The following is a 25,345-nucleotide window of genomic DNA, read 5'->3' on the forward strand; positions in this document are numbered from 1 at the left end:
ATATTCATTGTCTTGGTTCTCATGGAAGCTTGGCGCTCTTTCATAAAGTTCCACGACTTTGAACCATGGTCAGTGGTTAACCGATAGAAGTGTTCTTCGTTATCTCTGACGTGAGTCAAGTTTGGCGTGATGCCTGATGGTGCATCATCTGAACCTTCAAGGTCACACCGACTCTCCTATCACTTGAGTTTATTTATTCACTGCTGTGCGTGTTTTTTTATTAAGTGGGTTTGGGATTTTCATGATTTTTGACCTACAGCCTCTAAACTATCACACAGTGTTCTGGGAATGATGACCTTGATAAGGCGAAATGTATATGGGGTCATCCCAGCATTAGCGCCCGATCCCTATAATGCCGGGCGAACTGTACTTGGGGAGCATATATTTATATGAACTAGGCCACCTTGACAGCCTTGAGTGCTTATTCACCCCTTACCCAGCTTCTTTCCTCACCCCGCGTCGTTCTTCATTCCATGGTTTCGATAGACTCTCTGCCAGCACTGCAAATTGCAGCATTTGCGCTGAAAACGGCGAAAGATACGATTCCCACTCTACGATCGCATCAAGAACGATGTAACCATCTTGTCGAACGATGCCAGAGGCTTATTGTGGACGTCTGCGGGCAACTGAAACCGAACTCATCTACAGAGCTTCTGAGGCAGCTGCAGGTAGTTGAAAGGTTGGCTCTGATGTTCGTTCTCAGTTTCGTGAATTGGTTCTAACAGAAGTGCGCGATGGCAGGGCATGTATCACAGTCAGAGATATAGTGATGGGTTTGCAGAACAAGGGGACAGTGTGGCGGGCGCTGAATAAAGAAAATCTGGAAAAGGCTTTCAAGTCTGCAGATACAGAGCTATCAGACGCCTTTCTACTGTTTAATGTGAGTCATGCGGTTGTAACTGTGCGAAGGCTATTAACAAATTCGCCGTTGCAAGGTGGGAGCACACGTTACAAACAACCGCTATCAACATGAACTTGCAGCTGCCCTAGAGAGCGACCGCCAACACCTTCTTACTTGTCTCGACGGTTTATTAAAAAGGAGTCAACTTTTGGCTGAAGCATTCGAGAAGAAGGATAATCGCAAAGCTCTTCTCAATGGGCCTTCGGCTAATGTAACCTGCGAATATGCAGTTGGTGATGTTGTGCTCGAGCCTGAAGCTGATGCAACTTTGGGCACTGGTACAATTGGGAAGGTTGTACGTGGTTATTTGGGCAGACGGGTATGCCAGACATGGACTCTCATCCAGTGCGACGGAGGACTAAAGATGCGTTCTCTCAGGTGGTCGCCGTTAAGCTGCTTCATCCAGAATTTTCCCAGCATTTAACTCAGCATTGCGATCAGAAGGTGAGTATATGCAGGAGAGTTTGCCACTGACATCGTTCTTACACATTGATTTAGCTTCTAAAATCGAAGTTCTTGTTATGGTTAGTTGATGTCAACTTCACTATACATACTAGTCGCCCACAATTCTAACGGACAGTATTCTAGGACGCGTCTCTTGCACCCGAATGTTGCGACCTTTCTGGGCTTCTTCATCAACGACAACCAGGTATGCAGATTGTCTACACAAAAACCGGTCTGTTCTCATGCATGTCTAGCATTGTTTTCTTGGTCAATATTATGTCAGGGGCAACGTTCTCGAATATTTAGAAAGGTATCCAGAAGCCAATCGGTTATCAATGGTGAGATTCTATCAATATATTATGTACATGGCGAGTCGTTGATCAGCTTTACATAGCTTCATCAGGCCTGCTGTGGGATGGAGTACCTTCATGAAAACATGATCATACATGGAAATCTGAAAGCTGTAATTAATACTCCAACTTCCTCACATTGTTGAAATCATCCTAACCCTTTTTTCATTCTCTAGTCTAACCTACTGGTTGGAAAAGACCATAAAATTCTTGTGTCTGACTACGATCTTGCGTGGCTCATCGACGACGCTAAAACCACAGACCCGGCTTCACAGCCAACGTTTGGTTCGCTGGTTTACATGGCACCGGAGTACTTCGATGGAGGAGACCTGGAGTATCACGTCGACGTATATAGCTTTGCTATTGCGACGTGGGTACTACACACAGGCTGCACGCCGTTTACACAAGTACCTTGGAGAAAATACCGGCAGAGAGTTGTAGAAAAGAGGGAAAGGCCTCAGAAACCTGATTCTATTCACGACGTACTATGGTCAGCGATGGACAAGTGGTGGTCACACGATCCAGACGATAGGCCTACCTTCATCGAGATCGAAGGCTTTCTCCGTGATTTGGTAGAAGCTGGCGAGTTTCAGTTTACATTGGTTCGTCTCTTCGCAATGACACTCTTTGGCAGACGGAGCAAAACCGCGTGTTGGTTTGCGTCGCGAAAGGAGTCGCATTAAGCCTCCGGAAATCATCATCATGCAACCTTCAACTTCACAGTCGATGACACCTGTCTCTCCTGCTGTAACAATGGATTTTGGTGTGTGAATCGAATTAATGGTACTTTGACACATCTCTCAACTGTTTCTTGTAGGCCCAACGATACCAATATCCGAATCTGGGAAGAAGGCACTCGCCGAGTAAGAAGATTTGACGCACATGTACGTTTGCATTTTTCTGACCTTTCACTAGCACAATATATGCGTTGGACAATTTTGCGCCTGTTGACAAACTCATCAAACAAGTTCTCCTTTGCTACCCAAACTGGGTGAGTGGTCCATTTCTCTAACAAAGAAGAAGCGTTAACCTCTGTATAGGTCAAGGTAACGTAAATTCCTCTATATAGACTATTTGGTGGAAAATAATAAACTCGAATAGGTCGTAAGTCGTATAAAGCTAAACTTTTTCTTCATATAAACAGTTTCAATATCAGAATAAAAGACCTGCGGCGCGAGGACCACGACCGGACCATATATATGAGGTTGTTCCCCTCGACTGCAACATTTAAACGAAAATTAACGTTTTAGCCCTTCAACAGGATGGCGTTGATGCAATCATCGGCAGATTTAAAAAGTCTCTGTTTACCTGGATCGAAACCATTCCTGAAATCCAAGGGTCAGATATCTCGAATGGAAACCGAATGTTGTTGATTATATCGTGTATGCATACAGTCTTATATTTGTCCATTTTCATCCTTTAACCCCTTGTCTCGATTTCATTTAGCAACCTGTGTAATGGCAGAGTATACTCTCCACCAAAGTTCCTGGGCGCCACATGCGCACGCGGATAAGTTTCTCCAAGACAAATTCGCAACCAGCCAGCTCCGAGCTTTTCTAGAAACTGCAACTAGTAAAATATGGACGAGCCATCTAAAATCATCACGCAAAGATTTAATTCTGACTTTGGGAATGCTGACCCAAGCTATAGAGCACGCTGTCTATATAATCAATCTTGTAAGTTCTTTATCGCCATGACTCAGACTTACTATTCTGAAGTTTCATCGTGCTAGCCTGAGTATGTAATGGTAGTCAACAAACCCAATGTAGAATACAACAATGCTTGATCCAACTTGTATTATGACTGACATGCAAGTGACCTGTAGATGATCTTAGTGAATTTAATTGGTTTGAAGTTAGGTTTAGAAAGGCACCGATATGTCGGACATTTAAATTTCGCGTTGTAATCCTTTCGGGGTGCCAATATTATTAAAATATACCTATAACGGGCCGAATTCATTCCAGATGTATTGGAATAGTGGGTTTCCCGTTGTATTACTTAACTTATTTATCAACAGCATTAGAACTTATCCGGAGCGTTGCAACGGCATTCCAACTGGGTGGAAATAGAGTGCCAACGTTGGTATAGTGCTTGTTCAACCACGGAGTCTCATACCACATTTCCCTTCTTGTTCTATCTCTCTGGCTCATCAAATCAGCTGTTGTATTTCTATATCTATCTGTCATGTCTCCCTCCGCTTCGGATTCTAGCCAGAAACCCCAGAAGAGTGGACAATCTGAGTGTCCAATATGCCACAGGAGCTTCAGTGTGACTGGCTTCACCCTCCATTATCGGTCTTGCTCCAACAAACAAGAAGAAAAGAGATTAAGAAGGGATTTCAAGAATCAAGAGAAACTCAAGGGAGAGGGGGCACATTTACAAGGTATGTTCCACTGTGTATCTTCAATTGATTCTGCTCTTAATCATTTACCGCCTATTCCATCTATCTATGCACACCGTCTACTACCTACTACCACCTATCGCCTGTCGTCTACCGCCTATTGTCTGTTGTTTATGGCCTATCGCCTGCCGTCTACTGCCTGCCACCTGCCACCTGCTGCCTGCCGTCTATTGCTTACGGTGTATTTACCCTCCTACGCCGTCACCTAACATCACATACGCCGCCCGTTGTCTACCATTGTCATCGTCCGTCTAACGTTTACTGCCTACCTACCACATACACTGTCAACCGCCTATTACTGTCCACCTAACATCTGCCATCCATCGTGTCTACCTTACCGCTGCCGTCGTGTAGATATACATGCAGAAGAAATCAAAGAACACCATCCTTTCAGATTTTGGAAACACGTTGGTAGAATAGGTATGTCATACAAATACTTCTACAGGTGGTTTATCGTTTCATTTTTATTGTTTAAAGAACCAGAAGAAGAAAGAACGGCCGGCACTCCTCAGAACCCTGCGGCGCAAGATTCTTGCTCTTTTCTTTCTGATGATTTCGGAGAGGAGGAGGAGGACGCCAATGACATTACCACATCAAATTTGCAACAGCACTGTTTCCGCGACATCAAGATTGTGCACCACCCACATTCCCGCAGGCCAGATGAGATTATGTCTCTCGAGCGGTATCACGCTAAGCTTTCATCGAAGCCTAAAGTTTCGTTTCAACCACCACAGGACCCCTTCTTACCTTTCAGTTCTCGCGCTGAATTTGAGTTTGCAGAGGTAGCACTCAAGGCAGCTCTCAACAAATCCGAGGTGGATGCTTTAATCCGAATTATCCAACGCTGTGTTCGGGGAGAAGATAAGTTCGAGCTTTATGATCATGACCAACTTTTGAGGATTTGGGATGAGGGATCTGTCCTGCACACCGCCGTAAGTCCCTTTCCCTTTTTTTCATGGCCATGACTATTGGCTAACTAATTACTCTGTTATATGCTGATTAGTTATTACTTATTTAGCCTGAAAAGCATGTAATTTCTTCCGTATATACTGAAAATGATATACGCTCCTTCGATTTTTGGTGTCAAAACATATGGGAATGGGTTCTAGAAATTGTTCAAGATCCGTTTCTCTGTGGGCACATGCAATGGGATGCTCAGCGCACATCTGTATATAATGGAGAAAAGTTTGTTCCCTTTGTTGATGAACCGTATACCGGGACTCGCTTTTGGAATGTCCAAGTAAGATTTGTTTTCTTTGTAAAGGAATATCCTGAGAATAATTTGTACAATACTAGTCCGAGCTTCCTGAAGAAGGAAAACCTATCTGCATTCAAATATATTCAGACAAAACCCAGCTTGCCCTATTTGGAAAGGCAAAAGGGTATCCTGTTTTTGTAAGACTGGCCAATCTTTCCGCAGATGTTCGAAATAGCCAGGGACGGGGTGGAGCAGAGCTGGTCGGGTGGCTACCAATTGTTGGTTACACCCCTTTCTCAATGAAAATTCTGCTTTAATGCTGTCTTTACCTTGCAGGTTCCGGAAGATGAGCATGAAAAAGGAAAGAAAGGTTACGTAGACTTCAAGCGTGTCGTATGGCATGACTCCTTCAAAAAGGGCCTGGAAAGTATTGCCCAATATTCTAAGACAGGCTATTGGGCCAAGTGTGGTGATCAGAAAACCCGCTATATGTTTCCATTTGTCTTTCTTTTTGCAGGAGACTATGAAGAACAGTATACATCTTTGTTTTGATGCTGTTTATCTAATCTAACAGACTATTTTGTTTACTAGGTGTGTTATGGGTCAGAATCGTGGCAAAGATGCTTTAGAGCCTTGTCCTGTATGTCACGTACCCAATTCAGAACTCCACAACTGTGGTGTTTTTGATTGGCCTCTTCGAACAGGTATTGAAACAGCGGAAATTGTGGCAAAGGCACAAACCCTTAATGTTACCCAAGGAGAGGCGCTACTTAAGAAAAATGGCATTCGGCCAATTGAGGTGTGTATGTTTTTTTCTATAACAACATTGCTGGTAAAAATATACAATTTCCAGAATGCCTTTATGACAGTCCAATTTTCTGATCCCCATGAAATCCTTTCATGGGATCGTATGCACTGCTATTCTCATGGATTAGGAGGGAAACATCTCTGGCCAGCAGTGCGTACATATATTCGGGCAAGCAAGCAGAGTGGATTGGGTGAACTTGATAAACGGTAAACCACATATGATTGTTAATTAATCTCACAGCTAATATCATTATAGGTTCAACAATATGCCGCCATGGCCGGACCTAAAACATTTCGACCAGGTGGTTAGCGTGGACTATACAGATGCAAGCAAGCTGAAAGATATAGTCAAGGTAGCCAATTTGATACCTGAATTTAATTAAATACACAGTATCTAATATGTCTTTATTTTAGATCCTACTCTTCAACAGCCATGACCTAATAGATTCCAAAAAGTTCAAAGAAGGTCCCTTGCTTCTTTCATGCCTTCGGGCATATTTGAATTTATTTATGTATACCGGGTTTAATCTTCATACGGCTGAGACTATAGAAGAAGGAAAACAGGAGATGGTTCGTTTTTCAAATCTTCTCAAGGTTGGATTTCTATATTTTTATCTGCAGCTTTATTCATTTAATTATACCAATCTCAATTTTTAGAAGTATTCTTTGAAGTCAACCCTGCAGTCTGATAAAACCTGGAACATACCAAAGCAACATCAACATGTCCATGTATGGGCAGACATTATGGCAAAAGGCGTAACTCGGACCTATAACTCAAAAATCTTTGAACCCCTTCATGGCCCAATCAAAATCATGTATCGATTTATGATTGATAAAAAAAATGTGGATGCAGATGTGAGTGTTGTACACCAATTTTAAGTTCTTTATCATAGAATCTGCCGTCTAGATCATGAAGTTTGACCAAATGACCCGGGTGGCGAAAACGATCAGGTATCAAATCGATTGTTACGATGGAAAATACGATGAGCCTTTGGATGATTTTGATGAAGAGGATGAATGGTCAAGGGAAAATAAAAAGATATCAAAGCTTGGCTCCTCAAAGGCGCCATCAAATGTTGAAGCAGGCCATATCATCCTTGGATCCGTGCAAAAGAAGAGCTCTTTTGCCTCTGTTGAGAAATCTCACAAAGAAGATACGGCTTTCCATGGATTTCAGAGACGCTTTCACCAATATGTTTCCAACAGCTTTACTTCAAAGTTTAATCAAATGGATATTGACGATATTATGGACTCCACATCTCTGACTACGGTGAATCTGTCTTGATTATATATGTATCTAATAGTTTTGTCCTGACAATTGACTTTCTTCTAATAGATTGTGGAATATCGATATCTCAAAGTCAAGTATATTTCAGAGGTCACCTGGAAGCCAGAAATAAACCGGCTCCGATGTAATCCAAACTTCAACAAGAAGCCACGATTTGACAACGTTCTAGTGAAAGTTGGAGATGGGACTATGATAGCCCAGCTTGTTTTTGTTTTTACTGCACAGATTGGGAAGAATTCATCCCCGTGGGCTCTCATTCATCCCTTCAACGCATTTATAGGCCAGCCAACCAAATATGAAACGGATCTCCAGCTCTATCGAGTTCATGCCAAAATACGTTCTGCGGCACAATTTATTCCGGTAGAGGATATAATTCGTGGAGTCATGCTCATTCCGACATACAAGAAAGAAGACGATTACTATATCTTCGATTTAGTTGATGAAGATCTATTTGTACGAGTACGTAAACTATGGAACTCTAGGTTAAACACAGTGTAAATCAACTAGAAAATCCTCAAAATTACGCGTCAAATGTGTCAAATGATCCAGAACGCAATTCTTCCATTGTGCTAAACAAGCTAAGCCCCAGAGCCCATCTCTTAGGGCGATCTCTCCAAATCTTCTCAAACAACATTGGGTTGTTGGTCCTCAAGTCTTGTTCCGTCTGAAAATCATAGTCCACCCATTGAAAGAGGCCACCATGGCAGTAATATGTTAAAGATGTTCGCTCCTCATTTTCAGCGATCTTGGTATTTGAGTGACTGAGGGTTGCAGATGGAAGAAGGATGGTGGATCCTGGAGGAAATTCGATAGCCAAACCAATTTCCCAAACGACAAGATGCCCCCCCTGCTTCGGATCAAAACGTCCTAAAGATTGAACAGCGCACCATCCGAAAGGGCAGTTCTTGAGGTCCCGATGTCTAACGGTTTGAGCCTTGGAGATGTTGGTAGACATAGCAGGAAAAATGCACTTCGGGAAGATCCTCGGAAGGTGGGGCATGCGCGTAAAAAGTTTGTCTAGATGGCGTTTGTAGTAATTGTAGGTTCGGGGGGCCCATGTGGCAAAAGCGGCTGTAGTGGTGGTAAATCCTCTGTAAAAATGAGAAGATAAAACAGCTTACAGCTGGCGTAGGCCGCCATTCGTTGAAGATCCGGATTTGCAAATAGTCCTGCCACAAAGTCTTCATGGGGTCTGCAGTCCAAAGACACAGGTCTGGGTAATCCCTGCCCACGAGAAACCCCAGCGTCAAGGGTTGGATAATCCCCACGTCGATGGAGTAGATATTTCGAACCAAACTGAATGGGACGGGCGTCCCGGGTGATGGCCTCATAGACCCGTTCTGTGGCAGCATCGTATTGGGGGTCGTCCGGTCGTCCGGCCAGCACCATAAAGATTTGCTTGTTTGGGGCCACAAAGGCAACCGGCCGCCTACAGATGCATTAGAGAGGTATGGCAGCAAGAAGGTAGCAGACTCACCTGCCATCCCATTGGTACACATCAAGGCCGAACCCTTTTACCTCCTCTAGGGTATACACCTTGTCCTCCCACTCATCCTCCCTCTTGGCCTCGTATCCCCCCATCGTGGAGGGCAGTTCCTTCAACTCGATAACGGCGTCTTCAACCTCCACCTTTTCCACCAGTTTCTTCAACTTTTTAGGGCCAGGTTGGTGACCATGGGTGTCATAGTAATCTTCGCGTCGCATGGCACGAATATGACGGCTTAAATGCCTGCCAGAGGGCCTCTTGCGCTTCTTTGAAGAAGAAAGTGGCGCTTTGTCGTCGTCGAATGAAGATGTGGCAAAGGGAAGAGGGCCGCCAACTTCAGGTGACGGGGATGGTGTCAAATCCACCAAAGAAGGAGGACTGTGGGACTCCAGGGCCTCAGACTCAAAGTCTTGGTCAAGGGCGGCCTCAGCCTTCATGGCCTCCAGAATCATGGAGGGAAGCTGCAGCGCCATAACCACCACCTGCTTGCACGCAGAGTACACCCGGCCTGATCGAGTCTGCTGGGAGAGGTGAGAAGAGGTCTGCAGGGTGAAATCATCAAGGGCGCACAGTGTATTGGGCATAATCACAGTCTGACATGACTTAAATGCCTGTGTGCCCGGTTATAATCAGTTTCTGGAGTATATAGGGCATAGACATGATCCCTTGGTCATATGGCACAGGTTAAGCACCCTCTGAACGTCCAAAACCCCCGGCCCAGGGATGATCCTTGGTTTTTTGGACGTCCGAAGGGGTAGAGCAACCCGGCCATGTGGCCAGGAGTGAAATGTGCATAAAATGTAGGGGATTTACCTGTGAAATTTACCGGCGAGACGCAGTGAGAGGTGCCAACGCAACGGCGGAGAGGATTGGGAGGATGACGGGGCGGACAGAGCCCGATGTGATGTGACTTCCATGAGCCCGATGTGATGTGACTTCCATGACCTTCACAAGTTTTCACACCCGGATGTCTGCTCTCTACACTCGTCCCGGCTTTATGAACTCGCATGGTGGCTGCGTTGCGTTGGTGAGTTTGCTTTGCTGTGTTTCTTGTTAACGACGGCGCTGACCATGTGCACCACAGGTCATGACGACACAGAGCGGACAGCAATGGTGAGTGATAGCCCATTATAAATGTGCCTGTGCTGACCTCGCACCCTTCCCTATGTAGTTTTTCTTGTAAAACAATGGCGGTGGCAGCCACATGACACACAGACGGGCAGAATGTGGACCAAATGGTAAGATGTGCACAACCCATTGATGACGCACTTGTACTGACCCCGCTGTTGTCTGTGCAGAAAGACAAACACGGCGCCACCCACACGATACGGTAAGCTGCACAGTTGTGTGTTTCGCTCACAATGGCGCTGAGGATGTTTTACACAGTATTGACACTGCAGAACAGGTGGCTACGGTGAGTTGCACCCCCTCGATGACGCGTCTGTGCTAATCCGCGGTTGTTGCTGCGTAGGTTAATTTGCATTTCCCGCAAAATTCCAGTCAGGCAGGCAGAACAATGACAACACACCTTAGCGCAGACCGTTCTCACAGCCTCTGCGACATATTCAAGTTGTGTCTAGCCCACCCACGTTTGTTCTTCATCGCGCCTGCAGAATGGTAAGTTGTGTTTTCATGTCCAACAACGTTGCTAACGATGTGCTGGCATGTGGGGCGGCGCCAGATGAAGAAGAGGCGGATCCTGAGCCCAATGTGGCAGCGTCGACCTGCTCTGTGAGGTCGCGCGCTTTGTCAGGGAGTTCATGTTCTGAGAGGAACTTGACTTCACGATCTTGAATACGCAGGACGCCTTTCTCGAGATCGATGCATGCCTAATGTACTTTGAGCATGTCAAGTCCTAGCAAAATATTGACATCACGTCCCTGTTGTGTGTAAAAGGAACCCAAGGGACTTCTTCAACGTTACTGACTCTGGCTCCAGTTCTGAGTTTTCCCCTTCACCACCAGTATCCTCATGCCCGTCTTCCAGTTCAGAGGAGTCATGACTGTTCCCTGAATGGGACTCTATTTCTTTGTCGTTCATTGGTACTGATTCGTCGTTTTCAGAATTGGAACTGTCAAATGAAGTATTGGATTCAAGCTGCACCTCAACAGCCTTCATATGACCCCAGCCTCTTTTTATCGACTGTCGCAGCATTATGTTATCAACAGACATGGCAATATCATTATTGAGTACGTACTTGCTTGGTTTTAGATCTCACTCGAATTTTTGGCGCAGTAACGCCTCCATCAGGATTCCGCTGCAACGCACTACCCACCACGGGCAAGCTTTTTACTGAAATCGGCGATGGATCATTTACCGAGCCGTCGATTACATCTACTTCGTTCGAAGGCTGGGGCCGAGGAGAGGTCGCCCGTCTTTGCTTCACGACTGGCTCTCCGTTCTCCCCTATACATGGCTAGTCGTGCTCTTCGTGATGTGTTGAGAACATACGAAAGTTTTTCAAAGAGTAACACTTGTTCCTCTTTCTTGAGTTTTTTATCCGACAAATAAACGTGTATTTGTTAATGTATCCAACTGTATTCCATATGCGCGCACAATGTATTTCTCCAATCTTTTCTTCTTCTTGCTCGTCCACTTGGATTTGGACTGAGCAGCCAGCTAAACGCATACCATGAGATCTAACGGCTGTCGACGGTTGACGAAACACATACTTCCTGCAGCAACTTTTCCTTTCGTTCCGCCTCCTTCTCTTCTGGTGTTTTGGGGGTCAAAATGGCGGCATTTGCATCACGCTAAGGGCCCCTCCGGGGATAGGTCTGATTTATCTTTCTTCCTGACCCATGGTGACATTGAAGTGCTAGCCTGTGTAGTATAGATAACAGGTCATTCTAACTATTGGGTGTTTTGGCGGACATTGATAGAAGAAACGAGCTGTCTCGTGACCGAGTGTTTTCTTCTGGACACCCAATAACACCTTTCTATCAACTTCAATTCCTTTTTCACTTACTGCTCACCACCACCACCGCTACCCCCACAAAGAGCTTCAATGCCAGATTCAATCAAGTCCATGGATGACGGTACAGTCGATGTTTTCCAATTATAAAAGATGCATGCTCATTTCACAACAGCCGATTATTCAAATCATAATGTGGCAGCTCACTCAGATAATGCAACCTTAGATGGTCCTGGGATCAGGCAGAATAGATTTCTCCGGCCCCCTTCTATTGGCAACATTGGTGCCAATAAAATATTGCCAAATACCCCAATTGATCAACCAACGTCGATATTATCGCTTAAGGACCTCCAGCTCAGGGCACTGGCGGGCGGGCCAATAGCCCTATTCAACCCATATTCTAATGTAAACTACAATCGTGATCAAACAGTCACCCACCACCACCACCGTCGTACTAGATCCCCCAATCATCTGGGCCACACACGCTCTTTCTCATTGGAGAATAAACACTGTTGCATACTTGAGCCGCGCACTCGTGTACCAGCCCCACCACCAAACACTCCAGAGCCTGATGTAAACAGGCTTGAGGCAGTTTCTGCCCTAATCAAGCTGTCTCAAATGGTGCTTCAGCCCAACGGCACTTTACAAGACCCAAAGGAGATATGCAGGGATGAATTTGCCCACAAAGACCATCTTGGGAGGTGAGTAGTTTTTTCACATCCTACAAACTCAGTCAGTAGCGCACCTCATTAATGCTTGACCAAATATCACATAGGCAGCCTAAGGACCTGAATCTGAAGAAGGAAGAATCTGTTACTCTGCAAAAGGAGGATCCCGTTGCTACTATTCATCCAAACCGCCATCTCAAACGCACATATGCATTTTATGGTGATATTTCTGAACTGGATGTTTGACGTTCTCAACGACATCCCTCCTTGTTATTATAACCTCCCAAATTTGTTTCTTGTCATCATTTTTGTTTGCATAATCATCTAGAAGTTATTTCTCTTCGCTATGTTTTTTGGCTAATCTGCATTGCACTCAACTAATACCCCTTATACACTTGCCTCATATCATTGTCTACATCCTGTAACATACTATTAGCTTGACTGTGCTATTGCAAAAAATGTATATAATATCTACCACCGCCGTTTAAAATGTTTACATAATGCAAATTGATCCTCTAATCTGGTTTCCGCTCAGCTTGACATTTTTACCAACTACAACCACTCTATGCCGTCGCGAACTCAGCATCCTAAGAAGCCAGCTCCTGCAAAGAAACGAGATGACGTGCTTAGCAACGATGAATCAAACACCCAGAGCTCAGACTCCAAAGGTGATCTTGACAGCTTTTCTGAAGAGGACGATGATTCGGAAATGGACCCCGAAGGACTTTCTGAAGAAATTGCTGCGGCAAGAAATCCCCAGGCCGACAACTGGGTATTCCCTTCTGTAGATCCTGAAAAGGGAAAGAGGATTGAGTATACCAAGGTTTGTTAAAAGATTGTTCCTTGGCTGATTGTTGACAATTTAATCTACATTCTAGGCATTGAAAAAGGCACAAATAAAAATCGGAGAGTTACAAGTTACTATTCGTAAGCTCCATATTCGGAATGTTGAGCTGGCGACATATGTTATGAGGTTCAAGAAACAGAAGAAATCGCAAAAGTCAAAAACGTCTCAGCTATCAAACAAAGATAAGCGGATTGCGCAGCTAGGACGTCGATTTGGAATTATGAATGAACCCTTTGTTCCTCCAGCAGCATTCTTGGTAGCAAGGCCGTCAACTTTCAGCACGGATGCAAAGCGATATGAGTCTGAAATGTCCCAGCTGAACGGAGTAATCGCTGAGTTGTTTGAGGAGATTCCAAAAGATCTGCATGGAGACTTAAAGGGATCACCAGATTTTAGGAAGACGGTAAGTGACTTACCGGTAGATTTGGAGATATTCCAGCTAATGTTGACCCAGTTTCTGAATGGTCTTCATAGCTGCCGTCGCAGCATGATTCACCAATTGAGATCCACGACAGCCAGCCAGATCTTTGGCTTTTCACAGGCATTTTACCAGGTTGACTATGATCGCAAAAATCTGCAACAGTTCCAAAATTTATTAAAGTTACCTGGGGAAACACGGTACTCAAAATTTGCCCCAATCTTGTTTCCGAACAACCAGAAGAATATGAAATTCATCTTTCGCTCTTGTCATCTGGCCAAGGTGCGTTAAATTCTTAAATTTCTACTTTGTAAAAGACATTACTTACTAGGCTCTGTATAGATGCTTAAGACGGTTTTGTTTGGTCCATCTTCTTTGAATTCAAAAAAAAAACCATCAGGTAGAACACAGGGAAGAATGTGGGGACTTTCGGTTGTGACACCAGGGTCTATTGCCCTGATGGCTGTTTGGGTAGGTTTCAAACTTTCAACATTCAAATTTCAGTATATACTACTTACAAAAATCCAGGCTATATTCCTACACTCTCCCGATAGAGAGTTTGCTTCTGTTGGTGCGATATCCGGCATACCATATGAGCGATGGTATATGCACTTCAAATCTTTTTTAATGAAATCAGCAGGAAAACCGCACATTCAGAAACTCTTCGCCTGGTGGAATGGTTGGGTTTTCTCCTTTACGGAATCCAAACAGCCGCATGTTGAAGATGAAGGTAGCAGCGGTATGGAGGAAGCAGAGCTATTCCAATCAGACGCCAGCTCTGATGAAGAATTCAGCAACCACTCAGATATAAAGGAGGCAGAAAGGGAGGCAGAGGCAGAGAATGCCGCTGTAGTGGCTCAGCTCAGCATGCTTCAAGTCTCGAATACAGATATCCCTGATGTCGAACGGGAGGCTGTCGATGGTAGTCTATCACCAGACTCTTTGCTGTCTAATGAAGAAGCCGATGACCAGCCAGCGCCCCCCACCAATCAACTTGAAGATGATAGGATTTCCATTAAATCAAACATTACACCAGAAGCCACCAGCGTTCACGGTGAAGAAGCTCTCCAGATGGTTCTAGACAAAACTCCCCAGATTCCGGTCAAAGCCACCGATGGAAAGTTGGACAAATCAAAGCAGCAAATAGGACCCAAGGGCAGAAAGAAGAAAGAGGTAACTCAAGCAGAGATTGTCCAAGAGCAATTTGGTGAGAATGGCCTGTCGGAGGATGTGTCTACAGAGGCAAGGAAAGGTGGTAGGGCGCTGAGAGCAAGATGATAGGGTTTCCAGGTTTGATCTTGATTATCTCACGCTTTACTTGTTCTTGACAAATGCTATTGTGTTCTCCATAATGATCTACTTGCTTTATACAGTTGTTATTATAATGTTTTTGTTGTTTTATGCAAGGTTTATACCTATACCATGTCAATATATCCCCCATCTATTGCGACAATGTTGGAACGGCCTTGTAACGACATTCCAATACCAACATCCTGTTATAACGGGGTTCCAACGCCGACGCCCCGTTCCGTCCCGTTGCAATTGATCATGTGAGCGTTACATTCTGTGTTACAAGCCAATCAACTGTTTATGGGAATGCGTTGTCACATAGAGGCACCGTTGCCTGAGTTGTAATGCGTGACACCACGTTACAATCAATAAATAGAATGTGCGACATACGCTCAGGCGCCCGCCGCCGGAAATTCGCCGCCCGGCATTGCCGTCCTCGACTTGAAATGTTCTTTGACATAATATAGGTTGACCTGGACCCTGTACCTGGTCTACTATAGAAAACATCGCCCTTCAATCTGCATATCCGATAATGGGTATATAAAACACCGCCTCTATGAGGAACACGGCTCCGACTTGACTCCCCCTTGTTGTTGTCCCTCCCAACATTACCAGCCTCTCCAGTGCCCGTGAGTCTCCCCGACCTCGCACAATCCCAATGCCACTTGAGCTGCTTCCAATTCTCCATGTCGCGGCCTTAGCGATAAAGGTGGCAAGGGAACAGATTCCGGTGCTGCAGGCTCATAAAGAACGTTGTACTCTTCTTATCAACCGGAGTGACAGGCTTTTAGTGGAAATTTCTGCCCAATACGAAAATGGCGGAACATCGATAATCCAACCAAAAATTAGTATTCTCGAAAGGTCGGCTTTCTACTCGATGAAAGTATAGGCCTAATGATTTTTTTAGTGCGTGCATTTCTGTAAGAGATACGGTGAGGGAACTCTCAGGGAAAGGACTTGCGTGGCGTTTGCTGCATCAGGAGCAAATGGAAAAGGCTATTATGGCATCAGAAGCAAAGTTGAATGATGCATGTAACGTCTTTCAAGTATGAATATCCCAAAACATTCTGCATTGCACTGACTGTTGGCACTGTCTATAGGTCGGAGCCCACATTTCCATTGGAGAGATGCAGGCAGCAATAGCTGAAGCTGCCAAGCGAGATCATCAACAATTCATCGTCTACCTTGAAGGAATCTCGCAAAATGATCAGAGAATAATCGATGCCCTTCGTGCTAGCAACTTACGTCTAGAAGAAACCTTGACGGCTTTGTTGAAGGTACGCTCGAGCAATTTTTATAAATGTTATGGCTGAGACCTGGTGATCGAGACCTTTCCTCCGAGCTAGCATATCCAGAGCCGATCAAACGCTGGCAATGACGAACAACCTTCTGAGCGATTTATTCGCCGGGCAGTAGATGTCTTGAAGAAGGTTTCTATTGGGTTCGTAAGAGATGATATCGCCCCTTGGGAAATCACGAGCCTGGAGGTGGAATATGAAGCTGTGGAAGATGCTTGTATTGGAGTTGGAGGATTCGGAAAAGTTTTTCGTGGTTATTGGCACGGCGAAGTGAGTTCATTTTTCAGATGTAACTATAATATATTTGACGGTCTTCAGGTTGTAGCGGTTAAGGAAATGCATGAAACACTAGCTATGGATGTTCGAAACGATAGACATTTCAAGGTTGAAACCGACGCTCACCCTCTCACAAAATATGTAGTCGCTGACGATTCAAAGATAGGCATTTGAGAAAGAAATAAGAATTTGGTTGGTTGTGGTTTATTATTGTGTTTTCATTTCCCAGCTGACTGGTATCTGCAATACATAGGCACCGCCTCAGTCATCATCCACGAATAGTCCCGTTCTATGGAGCATGCTTGGAAGCCGAAAAGGTAATGTGCTGTTTTCTGCATCATAAATATCAGTCTAATCTCCCTTTGCTACCCAAAGCCTTTTCTTGTCATCAAATATTGTCCCAATGGCAGTATTATGAATTTTATTAGAGAAAATCCAGAGTCAAATCGTCTTCTTCTGGTACGTACATTGTCTGGCGCTTAACAGTGATCAGATTGGTATGACTAACATATTTGCAATAGCTTCATCAAATTTCAGTCGGAATGATGTACTTACATGACCAATCCATTATCCATGCTGATTTGAAACCTGTAAGCCTTATATTCAGTCTGATCAACACAATTACGCCGTATTTAATGTTGTTTTAAGGCAAACATCTTGATTGGAGATGATGAGAAAGCCATGATATGCGATTTTGGTCTTTCACAATTGAAGGACCAAGTGGTGTCGACTCAGTCAAATTCCCGAATCATTCAGGGTACTCCTAATTATATGGCCCCAGAATATCTTGAAGGGGACCCAATCGATTACCCAGTCGACGTGTATAGCTTTGGGATGACGGCTTGGCAAATACACACCGGTTTGATACCATTCAACGATGTTCCTCGCAGGTCCTTTTATCGTTGGGTAATTGACAAGAAGAACAGACCAAACTACCCAGATTCAATGAATAAAACATTATGGACCCTTCTACAGGAATGCTGGCAGCACGACCCTGTTCGAAGACCGACATTTACCGGAGTTGAGGCGACTCTCAAATCTTTAACCAAGTCAAGTAGTAGGTTTTTATTCTAGACTAGTTCCTCACGGTTAAATTTACTCGCTAATTTTTTGTCTTCAAGGTCGTCGGCTTAGCATGGGTTCAAGCCAGATGCTCATGTTGCCGCAGCTTCCAAGCCCTCCTGTCTCGCCAACTGGGTCATCTGGCTATCGAAGTCAAGTACTATCCCCTGATTCGACACAATTAAGTGCACAACTTCAGAATCAAAATGACAACGGTCTGGCTTTTTTTTAAGTTTAGCCTACTAGAGAGCCTATTCTTACTCGGCCTGCACAGACTGGTTTCCAGTACCAGCAACGCCGATATCTTATCCAATATCTCCGAATAGCATCAATGTTTTCAACAGGTGATTGCTGAATATGTATTGATTAACGGCTTCCGGATGATAATTTACTCCCAATAAAAACCAGAACCCTTCACGTTCTTTACGAAACCCAGTCTCTCGATAAATTGGTTCAGGATACCTTACTCTGCTACCCAAACTGGGTACGTGAAACTGAATCAGTTCGAGAGAGTGTGTTTGTTAATATCGGGCTTGTAGTTAAAGGTACGGTAACGGGCGCTTACTCTGGATACCCGAATCACTAACGTGTAGCGCCCTACCGGTTTATCAGCCTGTGAGTTGTGATATATTAACTGATGTTTACTGCAAAAAATACTCACTCCGTCTTTACTTTAGTACAAAAGTTACAACTCTAGAGCCGGGCAACGCCCTGATTACGTTTTTAAAGTGAGACTTATCTGTCATAATTTGGGAGTAGCGTAACAATGTTCACATTTATTTTTCAGGATAGGGTTAAAAGTTCTGTCAAGGGGTTTAAACGTAGCCTTTTATTGTGGATTGACAATATCCCCTCTCTTCGAGGCGCCGACATTCTAAATGGATATCGAACCCTACTGTTTATTGTCGGCAAGTTTTTTCTTCAAATCAATGTTAAAACCAGAAGTTGAATTTCCACATAGGAACATGTGCAATGGGAGAGCACGCATATCGGCAGAATCCAGATGCACCTCATCTCTACGTCCGCAATTTTGTGGACAACATCATGGCTACCAATACATTTAGGGCCTCCGTAGAAGGTTCAGTGAGAGCAGCGTGGGAACAGTACAGTATGAGCCGAGATACAATGGTTTTGGGTGAACGACTTGTGCAAGTTGTCAATCAGGTTTCATCATGAAGACCACAACAATATTCATTAACATATTTACAATCCAGTAGAAGTAGATAAAATGTAGTTCACAACTTTTTTGTGGAAGTTTACAGGCTGACGCTTTTTTCTCTACTATCGCTACTGACTAGACAGCGCTGATTATTTTCTTGGGACCTGCAGCGAGTATAGTTTCGAAATCCTTGAAGATGGTTGAAATCATTCTTCACTGATATTTGGTCATTTAGGGAAATCATAAACAAACCTTGCCCTGATCTGTTCTATTTCTGGTTTGCCTTCTCACAAACCACTGAGCTGCCGTTAATCCAGAAAAAAATAAGGCCTCATCAGCATTCTGCGTGGCATTGGCAATGAGGGAGCTCTGGCTAGCTAACGCCTCGAGCTTAACATCGTTTGCTGGTCTTGCAAAGTACACAAGAGACCACCGCTCATAGCCCGCTTGCGCACCTGGAGGAGGCCTGCGGATTAGCTTGCATAAGTGGAGATAAATGTGGGGAAAAAGAAAGTATATATACAGAACGCGGTGGGTGCAAGATTTCAAAATTCCGCCACTCAGGATATGGAGGGAGTCTCCAATATTACAGATAAAATATCCTTCAATTGGCTGGCCCGGAGTGTCCAAATTGTTAACAAACCAAAATCACTAGGAATGTGGTGTGGAGACACTCGCCTTGACGTATTTCCATTCACCACCGTTACCTGGGAGCTGAACCTGCAAGCCACCTAATCGATTCGTAAGATAAGAAATGCTATATATGCGTATGGTATGAACTCTCACAGAACCGTACTGAGTGGTGAACAAAACCCACCTTCCCACATCTGTGTGCCGACCAAGTGCTATTTTTGTGTCCTTCGGAGCGGCAGGAACTTTTATACATCTACTTTCCGAGAGACAGCGTTTGGTGTGGTCATGCAAATCAGCTAAGGTACCCTTCGGAAGGCCCAATTTATCGTTAAACACATCTAGAAGAACGCGGTTCTCTGCCACGCAGGTTTGTATGAATGGTCGGATAGTACCCGTCATAAACTCATTCACTGTGGGTGGATAGACGCGTTGAGCGATGCTTGGGTACGCCATGGCGTCGTCCTTCGAGACGTTGATAAACTCTGAAATGTCCGTTGATCCATCTGCGTCTACGTATGTAGCCCCTGCTGCTTTGTACCTGCGTGGAATATCACCAGTGCCTTTGTGTGTCCAGTACATAAAACTACGCTCAATAGTGCGTGCTTACCCACACGAGCCGCCTTTGTTACCCTGCCAGTACTTCATTTTTTCCTCAAAGGGAAGCGCAAGGGTTTCCCGACCCATCTTGAACATGGGCTCAACAAAGTCATCGGCCTCATGGTTCTTCAAGCTTGGGTCAAGTCGCCCTCCATTAGTACAAAAGGCAACAAACGGTGCACTGCAAGAACCAAGATTGCTTACTACCAAAAACCGAATTTCGTGGCAGCTTCCCATAATATGTTCGCCTGCTCCTCGTCGCCCTCTTTCAACAGTTTGTAATCTACAACAAGGAGCTCCTGAACCGGAAAGCTATCATCATGAGGAAAAGGTGGGTAATCTGACATAGTGCAGGAGCAAAAGAGAATGATGAACACAGTTTCACTAGAGCGATGGGTGAAGTAACTTACTCCCAGCAGCAATACCTCTTTGTACAAGCACACGCACCCCAATTTTAGCAAAGCTAAGTATGCATCCACCAAGTTTGATGCCGCCGTCGGCTTACCTGCTGGAAAGTATTTTGAAAATGACCACAAGGCCCCATGACAGTGGTAGACGGAACAAACGGAATGTGCTTTGGGCTTCTTGAGTTGTTTTGGGTACAAGGTCCTAAAGCAATGATATGTGAATAACTGTGCCATGTACACTTACTTTACAGTGTTAATCCCACAATCATCCTGTAATACTTCAAGGAATTGGGCTACTGGACTTGCAACATCAGTATTCAAGAATAAGAATGGCAAAGTAGCCGCCGAGAAAAATTGAAAGCGAATTTGCAACTGAAGCAAAGTGAATGATACCGGAGAACGAAGAGCAAGCAAAAAACAAACGAATTCCACTCAAATCCAAACAAGCAGAACTCAGCAATTATATAACAAGAGGGCAACTCAAGCACAATAAGCTAGAAAAAACCAAGAACAAGAGAAGAAAGCACAGAATCTAGAATCCAGAATCATATTTCCAGACTTAAAAACAGAAGAAAGACCGAAATTGATGTCAATTTAAGCCATGGAGCGTTGAAGAGAATGTGGGTGATCGAACTGTTTTGTTTTTCTACCAATACAATAGGTGCAAGTGCGAAGAACGATGGTTTTCTGAAGAGTGGATAGGTTCAAATCATGATGGTTGAGCGTGGTGTGTGAATGCGGTGCGATCGAGGGAGAGCAGAACATGTAGATGACGACGGGTGGTGGTGTAAGATAACTTTAAGAGGGAAATAAAGAAACAAAAGACTCCAGAGGAAACGTTGTCACGTCATAGGTGGGCCCCACAAAGCCCCATGGCAAAAGAAAGAAAACAGAAACGATGAAAATGCCAAAGAGAGAGAATATAAATGATGGGAATAGTATTGAAAACAAATTGGAAGAGAATTGAACAAGAGCTAGAACTTGGGGTCGATAAAGGATACAAGTAAGAGAAATGAATTTGCTGTGGACACAACTCACTGACTGACGAACTGGGGAATGTAATGAAAAGAGGAAAAAAAATATAAGGAAGGGAGACACAGAAAAAAAAAGGGAAGAAATACTACTAGTAGGTAAAGGTCAACGTTATCATGAAATGTAGTAAGAGCTTTAGGGTCCGTTCGTTTCGTCTAATTACATGCAATTCGTAACTTTATGATGTGCCTCCTTGAGAGGCTGATGAAGGGAACAGATAGACAACTAAACCGAGAAAAATGTAGATTGCATGCGTGTGATTGATGGATTCGAGAATGAAAAAGAGAAAAAAATATGAAAAGACACTGAAATGGGTAAAGCAAAACAAAAAAACAAAAAGAAAAAATGATAGACGGATGGAGATATTCGAAGGGAAAAAAGAGAAGGAATTTACTGAGTAGCAATTTTTACCATCTGTAACGAGGGAAAATGAAACTGTTAGAAACCATTCAACGTTAAACAATATTGGTATAGACGAACCTCGCGTGCCCAACGCATCGTCTTCTTGGTTTCATCAGGCATACGATTTCTAGAGCGCAGTTCTGATGCAAGCCAATTCGACAAGAACAGTTGCTTAAGCTGCCCGTTTGAGAAGCACTCGGCCAAATCACCGATGAGACCATACGCCAACCTCACTAGAGAATCAGAGCGCTCCTCATCCGAGAGGCAACGGTGAACAAGTTCCAGCATGTTTGGAGAATGAGGGACGAGCAAGTTAGCTTAAGTAGCAGACATAAGTAGGTGTATTGTGGGGTAAATAGGTTGAATAGAGAACACACCCTTCTCGGATTTCTTCAGGCCAGTGACGATACCGGTGTAGGCCTCAAGGATGCCCTCACGGAGCTGGCCGACATAGTCAACAAGATCATAGTCAAGCTGTCGTATCATCAGGCAATAAGTAAAAAGCCAAATGAAAACATATCAAACGCAAAACACTGACAGGGTTGGGCTCAACAGCACCCGCCTGTCTCAGGACACCCATTGTCGTCTCGAAGTACGGCTCAAACGCGGGGCCAATCGCAAGCGCGATATCACCAAAGCATGAGAGAATCGAGATCTTGACGTTACGGTTGAGGATATCGCTTTGCAGGTTCTCCAGGAGCACCGTCATGAAGGGACCAGCATACTGCGCGCTCTGCTCGCCAAGGGCGCGTGAAATGTCGCCGATGATGCCCACAGCGACAGTACAAAGCTGTGTGTCCTCGTGCGCCTTGAGGGCAGGGTAAAGGTAAGTCAGGAATGCTTGGATGTACGGGGAGAAGTTGGCTTCAAGGGCTGGAAAGAGGTAAATGTGTAGTGAATTACGTGTGATGCTCATTAGATGATTGATATTTACCTGATGCTAGTGCACCAACGACCAAGAATGCATCCTCGAGGACTGTTGAAGTCTTGCCTGCGGATTGGATAAGTTGGATAATAAGGGTCATAATACGGTCAGCCAGGGGTTGAATGCCCTCGTTCAACTTGCGAATAACGCACTGCACACATGTTTAGATCCAAGATGAGGAGATGTTAAGAAGATTACGTACAATAACAACAGCACACAGGTTGCTCTGGAGCTCGTTCCAATTGTTGCGGTCATCTACTCCAAGAATTTGGTTCTGTAAAAATGAATGGTCAATAAAAAGTGCGGTAAGACACGATGAAAGTAATGCCAGAAACTACCTGGATGCTGAGAAGATGCTCCATTCGCTGAAGAATTGTAACGGCAGTGCTCTGCACAACGGTGATAGCATCAGGGGTGGCCTGCGTGAGATAGGAGGTGATAGCCTCATAAGCAGCAGTACGGTAGTTCGCCTCATTTCCGGCACTAAAGCAAAAGACCTCAACGTTAACGAAAGTCACTTGTCGTAAAAAGAAGAATGAGACAATATACCTTTCAGTTACCCGCAGCAATGCCTGGACAACACCTTCATAGTAGGGGGACAAGTGCCCATTCTGAGGAACATCACCGTCATCATCATAATAAACAGCATACTGATCGGCAAGGTTCATCAACGCCCAGCAGCAATTGGTTACGATACGAGGGCTATCCTGCAGACCAGCAACAAGAGCCGAGATAAGAGGGTGAAGGTGGATGTCAGGCTTGATGCAAGTGATCAAAAGATCGCAAATGCGTCCCAGCGTCCATGCAGTGGTGTCCTTGACGTGGAGGTTGGTATCAGACATCATGTCAATGAGGAGAGGAAGGGCCTGGTTGACGAGAGGGGTCAGGACATTAGGGTCGGGTCCTTCCAAGATGGAGCCGAAAGTCATGATAGCAGCTTCGCGTTGGTGCCAGTTCTCGGCCTTGATGTTGGCCTCAATGAAAGGAATAACGGCTGGGACAATGGTATCCTGAACGGCCCCGGCAAGGAGGGCAAGACAAGTTGCGGCAGCCATCGAGACATTCCATTCATCTTCTTCAGCTTCTTCCTCTTGTTGAGTGAGGAGATGAAGGAGGACGGGAACAATTTCAGGAAGAGCAATTTTGGCGAAGAATTTGGATTCGCTTTCAGGGACATCGCCGTACTCTTGCGCCTGTTGACAGGGCGTAAGCGGATCTTCAATGTGCCAGAAACAGACATACTTACCTCCTGAGCTTCGATAGCAAGTTCCACTTCCTCTTCGCAGACCGTCGACCAGAACTCGATGGCCTGAAGCGCTACTCGCTCATCTTGATGTTTCATGCCAACGACAGTCAGCTATAATGTGATATCAGATTACGATTCCATAGAAACGCAGAAATAGGTCATACCCCAAACAATGCTTGTTCCATATAAAGAGCCATCTTATCGTAATAGAGACTCATGATCCGTACAAGACATTCAAAGGCGCCAACCTGGACGGCGACAGAGGCGTTTTGAGTCGCCTCACACACGACCTGCATGATGTAGTTACGCTCGCCCTGATGTGTTATCAGTAATTCTGCATGATCATACAATCGAGTAAATCAAAACTTACATCGCGGTCAAAGTTCTCGCGGACAAACTCGAGGGAGTTGTACAGCGCGTGAATAGCCGCGAGCTGGACTTCCGGAGAAGGCTCTTCCTTTCGCGCACCATGAATGACTGCGGTCAAGATCTCGTTTGATCTCAAGCTCAGGATCTCAGGTTTCTGTGCCGTCACCAAAAAATCAGACCATTTAATGTTGTTGTTCCAAAAAAAAAATGATAAAGCGAAAAAAACTCACAATCGCCTCGCAGATAAATCCAATGGTCTGAAGGGTCGCGATTCTGAGGTTGGCGTTGGCCTGATTGTTGACGAAGCCGAGCAGGATCTCGATCAAATCAGGCCAGTGCCCCGCTGGAAGTTCAACAGCAGCAATAGCTGAAACCACCTGGGACGCGAACGTGCCGGCTTTTGCGTTACTTGAACCAAGAGTGATAAGGGCATCCTGCTTGATTTTTGATTTTACGTCGTTGGTTAAAGAAAGCCACTTGTTGCCGAGGTCGGTTTGCCGGGCAGCCTCCTGCGATCGCGATTAGAATGAACAAGCCGGCAACGAGGAGCAAAAAAAAAGGAACACGCACTCGAGCGGTAAGAGCGTTTTTGAGCGCCAGGGCGGCGGCGTTACGAACATGAAGAGCGGAATTCTCGTCACTCAGGACAGATGAGAGCATGGACATGTACTCTGGCTACATTTGGAGAAAGGGTTGGCTGATGAGCAAACGAAAAGGGAGGAATTGGGAGATGCAACAGCATACATAGCGATCCTGGGCAGCTGCCTCCATTTTCTGGGTGGCATCCTGACGGACATTGGCGTCTGGAAGAGACAAAAAGAAAGAGATGAGCCCAATCGCGTTTGTTGACGCGCAGGGGCAAGTGGCGTACCTGGAGAGAGGGTATTGGCAAGGAGCTCAGTTGCGTTCATGGTGGGAGAAGTGAAA

At 44.9% G+C, this 25,345-nt stretch overlaps 8 protein-coding genes across 8 annotated transcripts; 4 read left to right on the top strand and 4 right to left on the bottom strand.

Moving 5' to 3' along the window:
- Nucleotides 1-592: 592 nt before the first annotated feature.
- Nucleotides 593-2,926, top strand: JR316_0010861 (Dual specificity protein kinase shkC; the record flags this gene model as incomplete). The annotated part of the gene is made up of 11 exons (XM_047896525.1): nt 593-668; nt 726-880; nt 936-1,220; nt 1,280-1,345; nt 1,400-1,425; nt 1,490-1,550; nt 1,872-2,259; nt 2,330-2,458; nt 2,513-2,558; nt 2,611-2,686; nt 2,840-2,926. 11 exons carry the CDS (start codon nt 593-595, stop codon nt 2,924-2,926), a joined length of 1,395 nt encoding a protein of 464 aa, XP_047744570.1.
- Nucleotides 2,927-3,879: 953 nt separating this feature from the next.
- On the top strand, nt 3,880-7,887 carry JR316_0010862 (uncharacterized protein; the record flags this gene model as incomplete). The annotated part of the gene is made up of 12 exons (XM_047896526.1): nt 3,880-4,078; nt 4,574-5,028; nt 5,115-5,336; nt 5,393-5,572; nt 5,631-5,827; nt 5,886-6,093; nt 6,148-6,308; nt 6,358-6,454; nt 6,516-6,671; nt 6,759-6,956; nt 7,009-7,371; nt 7,438-7,887. The coding sequence occupies 12 exons, from the start codon at nt 3,880-3,882 to the stop codon at nt 7,885-7,887; spliced, it is 2,886 nt and encodes a 961-aa protein (XP_047744571.1).
- A 22-nt stretch (nt 7,888-7,909) lies between these two features.
- On the bottom strand, nt 7,910-9,459 carry JR316_0010863 (uncharacterized protein; the record flags this gene model as incomplete). The annotated part of the gene is made up of 3 exons (XM_047896527.1): nt 7,910-8,460; nt 8,511-8,818; nt 8,867-9,459. The coding sequence occupies 3 exons, from the start codon at nt 9,457-9,459 to the stop codon at nt 7,910-7,912; spliced, it is 1,452 nt and encodes a 483-aa protein (XP_047744572.1).
- Nucleotides 9,460-10,473: 1,014 nt separating this feature from the next.
- JR316_0010864 (uncharacterized protein) lies at nt 10,474-11,047 on the bottom strand (the record flags this gene model as incomplete). Its single annotated transcript, XM_047896528.1, has 2 exons — nt 10,474-10,704; nt 10,799-11,047. 2 exons carry the CDS (start codon nt 11,045-11,047, stop codon nt 10,474-10,476), a joined length of 480 nt encoding a protein of 159 aa, XP_047744573.1.
- Nucleotides 11,048-12,407: 1,360 nt separating this feature from the next.
- On the top strand, nt 12,408-15,000 carry JR316_0010865 (uncharacterized protein; the record flags this gene model as incomplete). The annotated part of the gene is made up of 7 exons (XM_047896529.1): nt 12,408-12,490; nt 12,565-12,697; nt 12,993-13,280; nt 13,336-13,707; nt 13,759-14,004; nt 14,065-14,193; nt 14,251-15,000. 7 exons carry the CDS (start codon nt 12,408-12,410, stop codon nt 14,998-15,000), a joined length of 2,001 nt encoding a protein of 666 aa, XP_047744574.1.
- A 670-nt stretch (nt 15,001-15,670) lies between these two features.
- Nucleotides 15,671-18,526, top strand: JR316_0010866 (Dual specificity protein kinase shkA; the record flags this gene model as incomplete). The annotated part of the gene is made up of 12 exons (XM_047896530.1): nt 15,671-15,873; nt 15,920-16,058; nt 16,113-16,289; nt 16,359-16,580; nt 16,629-16,727; nt 17,235-17,643; nt 17,708-17,800; nt 18,106-18,132; nt 18,188-18,193; nt 18,242-18,263; nt 18,326-18,376; nt 18,436-18,526. 12 exons carry the CDS (start codon nt 15,671-15,673, stop codon nt 18,524-18,526), a joined length of 1,539 nt encoding a protein of 512 aa, XP_047744575.1.
- A 416-nt stretch (nt 18,527-18,942) lies between these two features.
- JR316_0010867 (Flavone synthase) lies at nt 18,943-20,384 on the bottom strand (the record flags this gene model as incomplete). Its single annotated transcript, XM_047896531.1, has 7 exons — nt 18,943-18,996; nt 19,060-19,273; nt 19,331-19,419; nt 19,486-19,564; nt 19,625-19,978; nt 20,048-20,170; nt 20,242-20,384. The coding sequence occupies 7 exons, from the start codon at nt 20,382-20,384 to the stop codon at nt 18,943-18,945; spliced, it is 1,056 nt and encodes a 351-aa protein (XP_047744576.1).
- Nucleotides 20,385-21,866: 1,482 nt separating this feature from the next.
- Nucleotides 21,867-25,329, bottom strand: JR316_0010868 (Importin subunit beta-1; the record flags this gene model as incomplete). The annotated part of the gene is made up of 15 exons (XM_047896532.1): nt 21,867-21,890; nt 21,957-22,195; nt 22,256-22,352; nt 22,417-22,751; nt 22,813-22,954; nt 23,006-23,077; nt 23,142-23,286; nt 23,353-23,996; nt 24,050-24,160; nt 24,214-24,363; nt 24,420-24,572; nt 24,649-24,927; nt 24,989-25,093; nt 25,163-25,221; nt 25,290-25,329. The coding sequence occupies 15 exons, from the start codon at nt 25,327-25,329 to the stop codon at nt 21,867-21,869; spliced, it is 2,595 nt and encodes an 864-aa protein (XP_047744577.1).
- Between the last annotated feature and the right edge of the window lie 16 nt (nt 25,330-25,345).

This window comes from Psilocybe cubensis, chromosome 10 (genome assembly GCF_017499595.1).
Source record: "Psilocybe cubensis strain MGC-MH-2018 chromosome 10, whole genome shotgun sequence".
NCBI classification, from domain to species: Eukaryota; Fungi; Basidiomycota; class Agaricomycetes; order Agaricales; family Agrocybaceae; genus Psilocybe; species Psilocybe cubensis.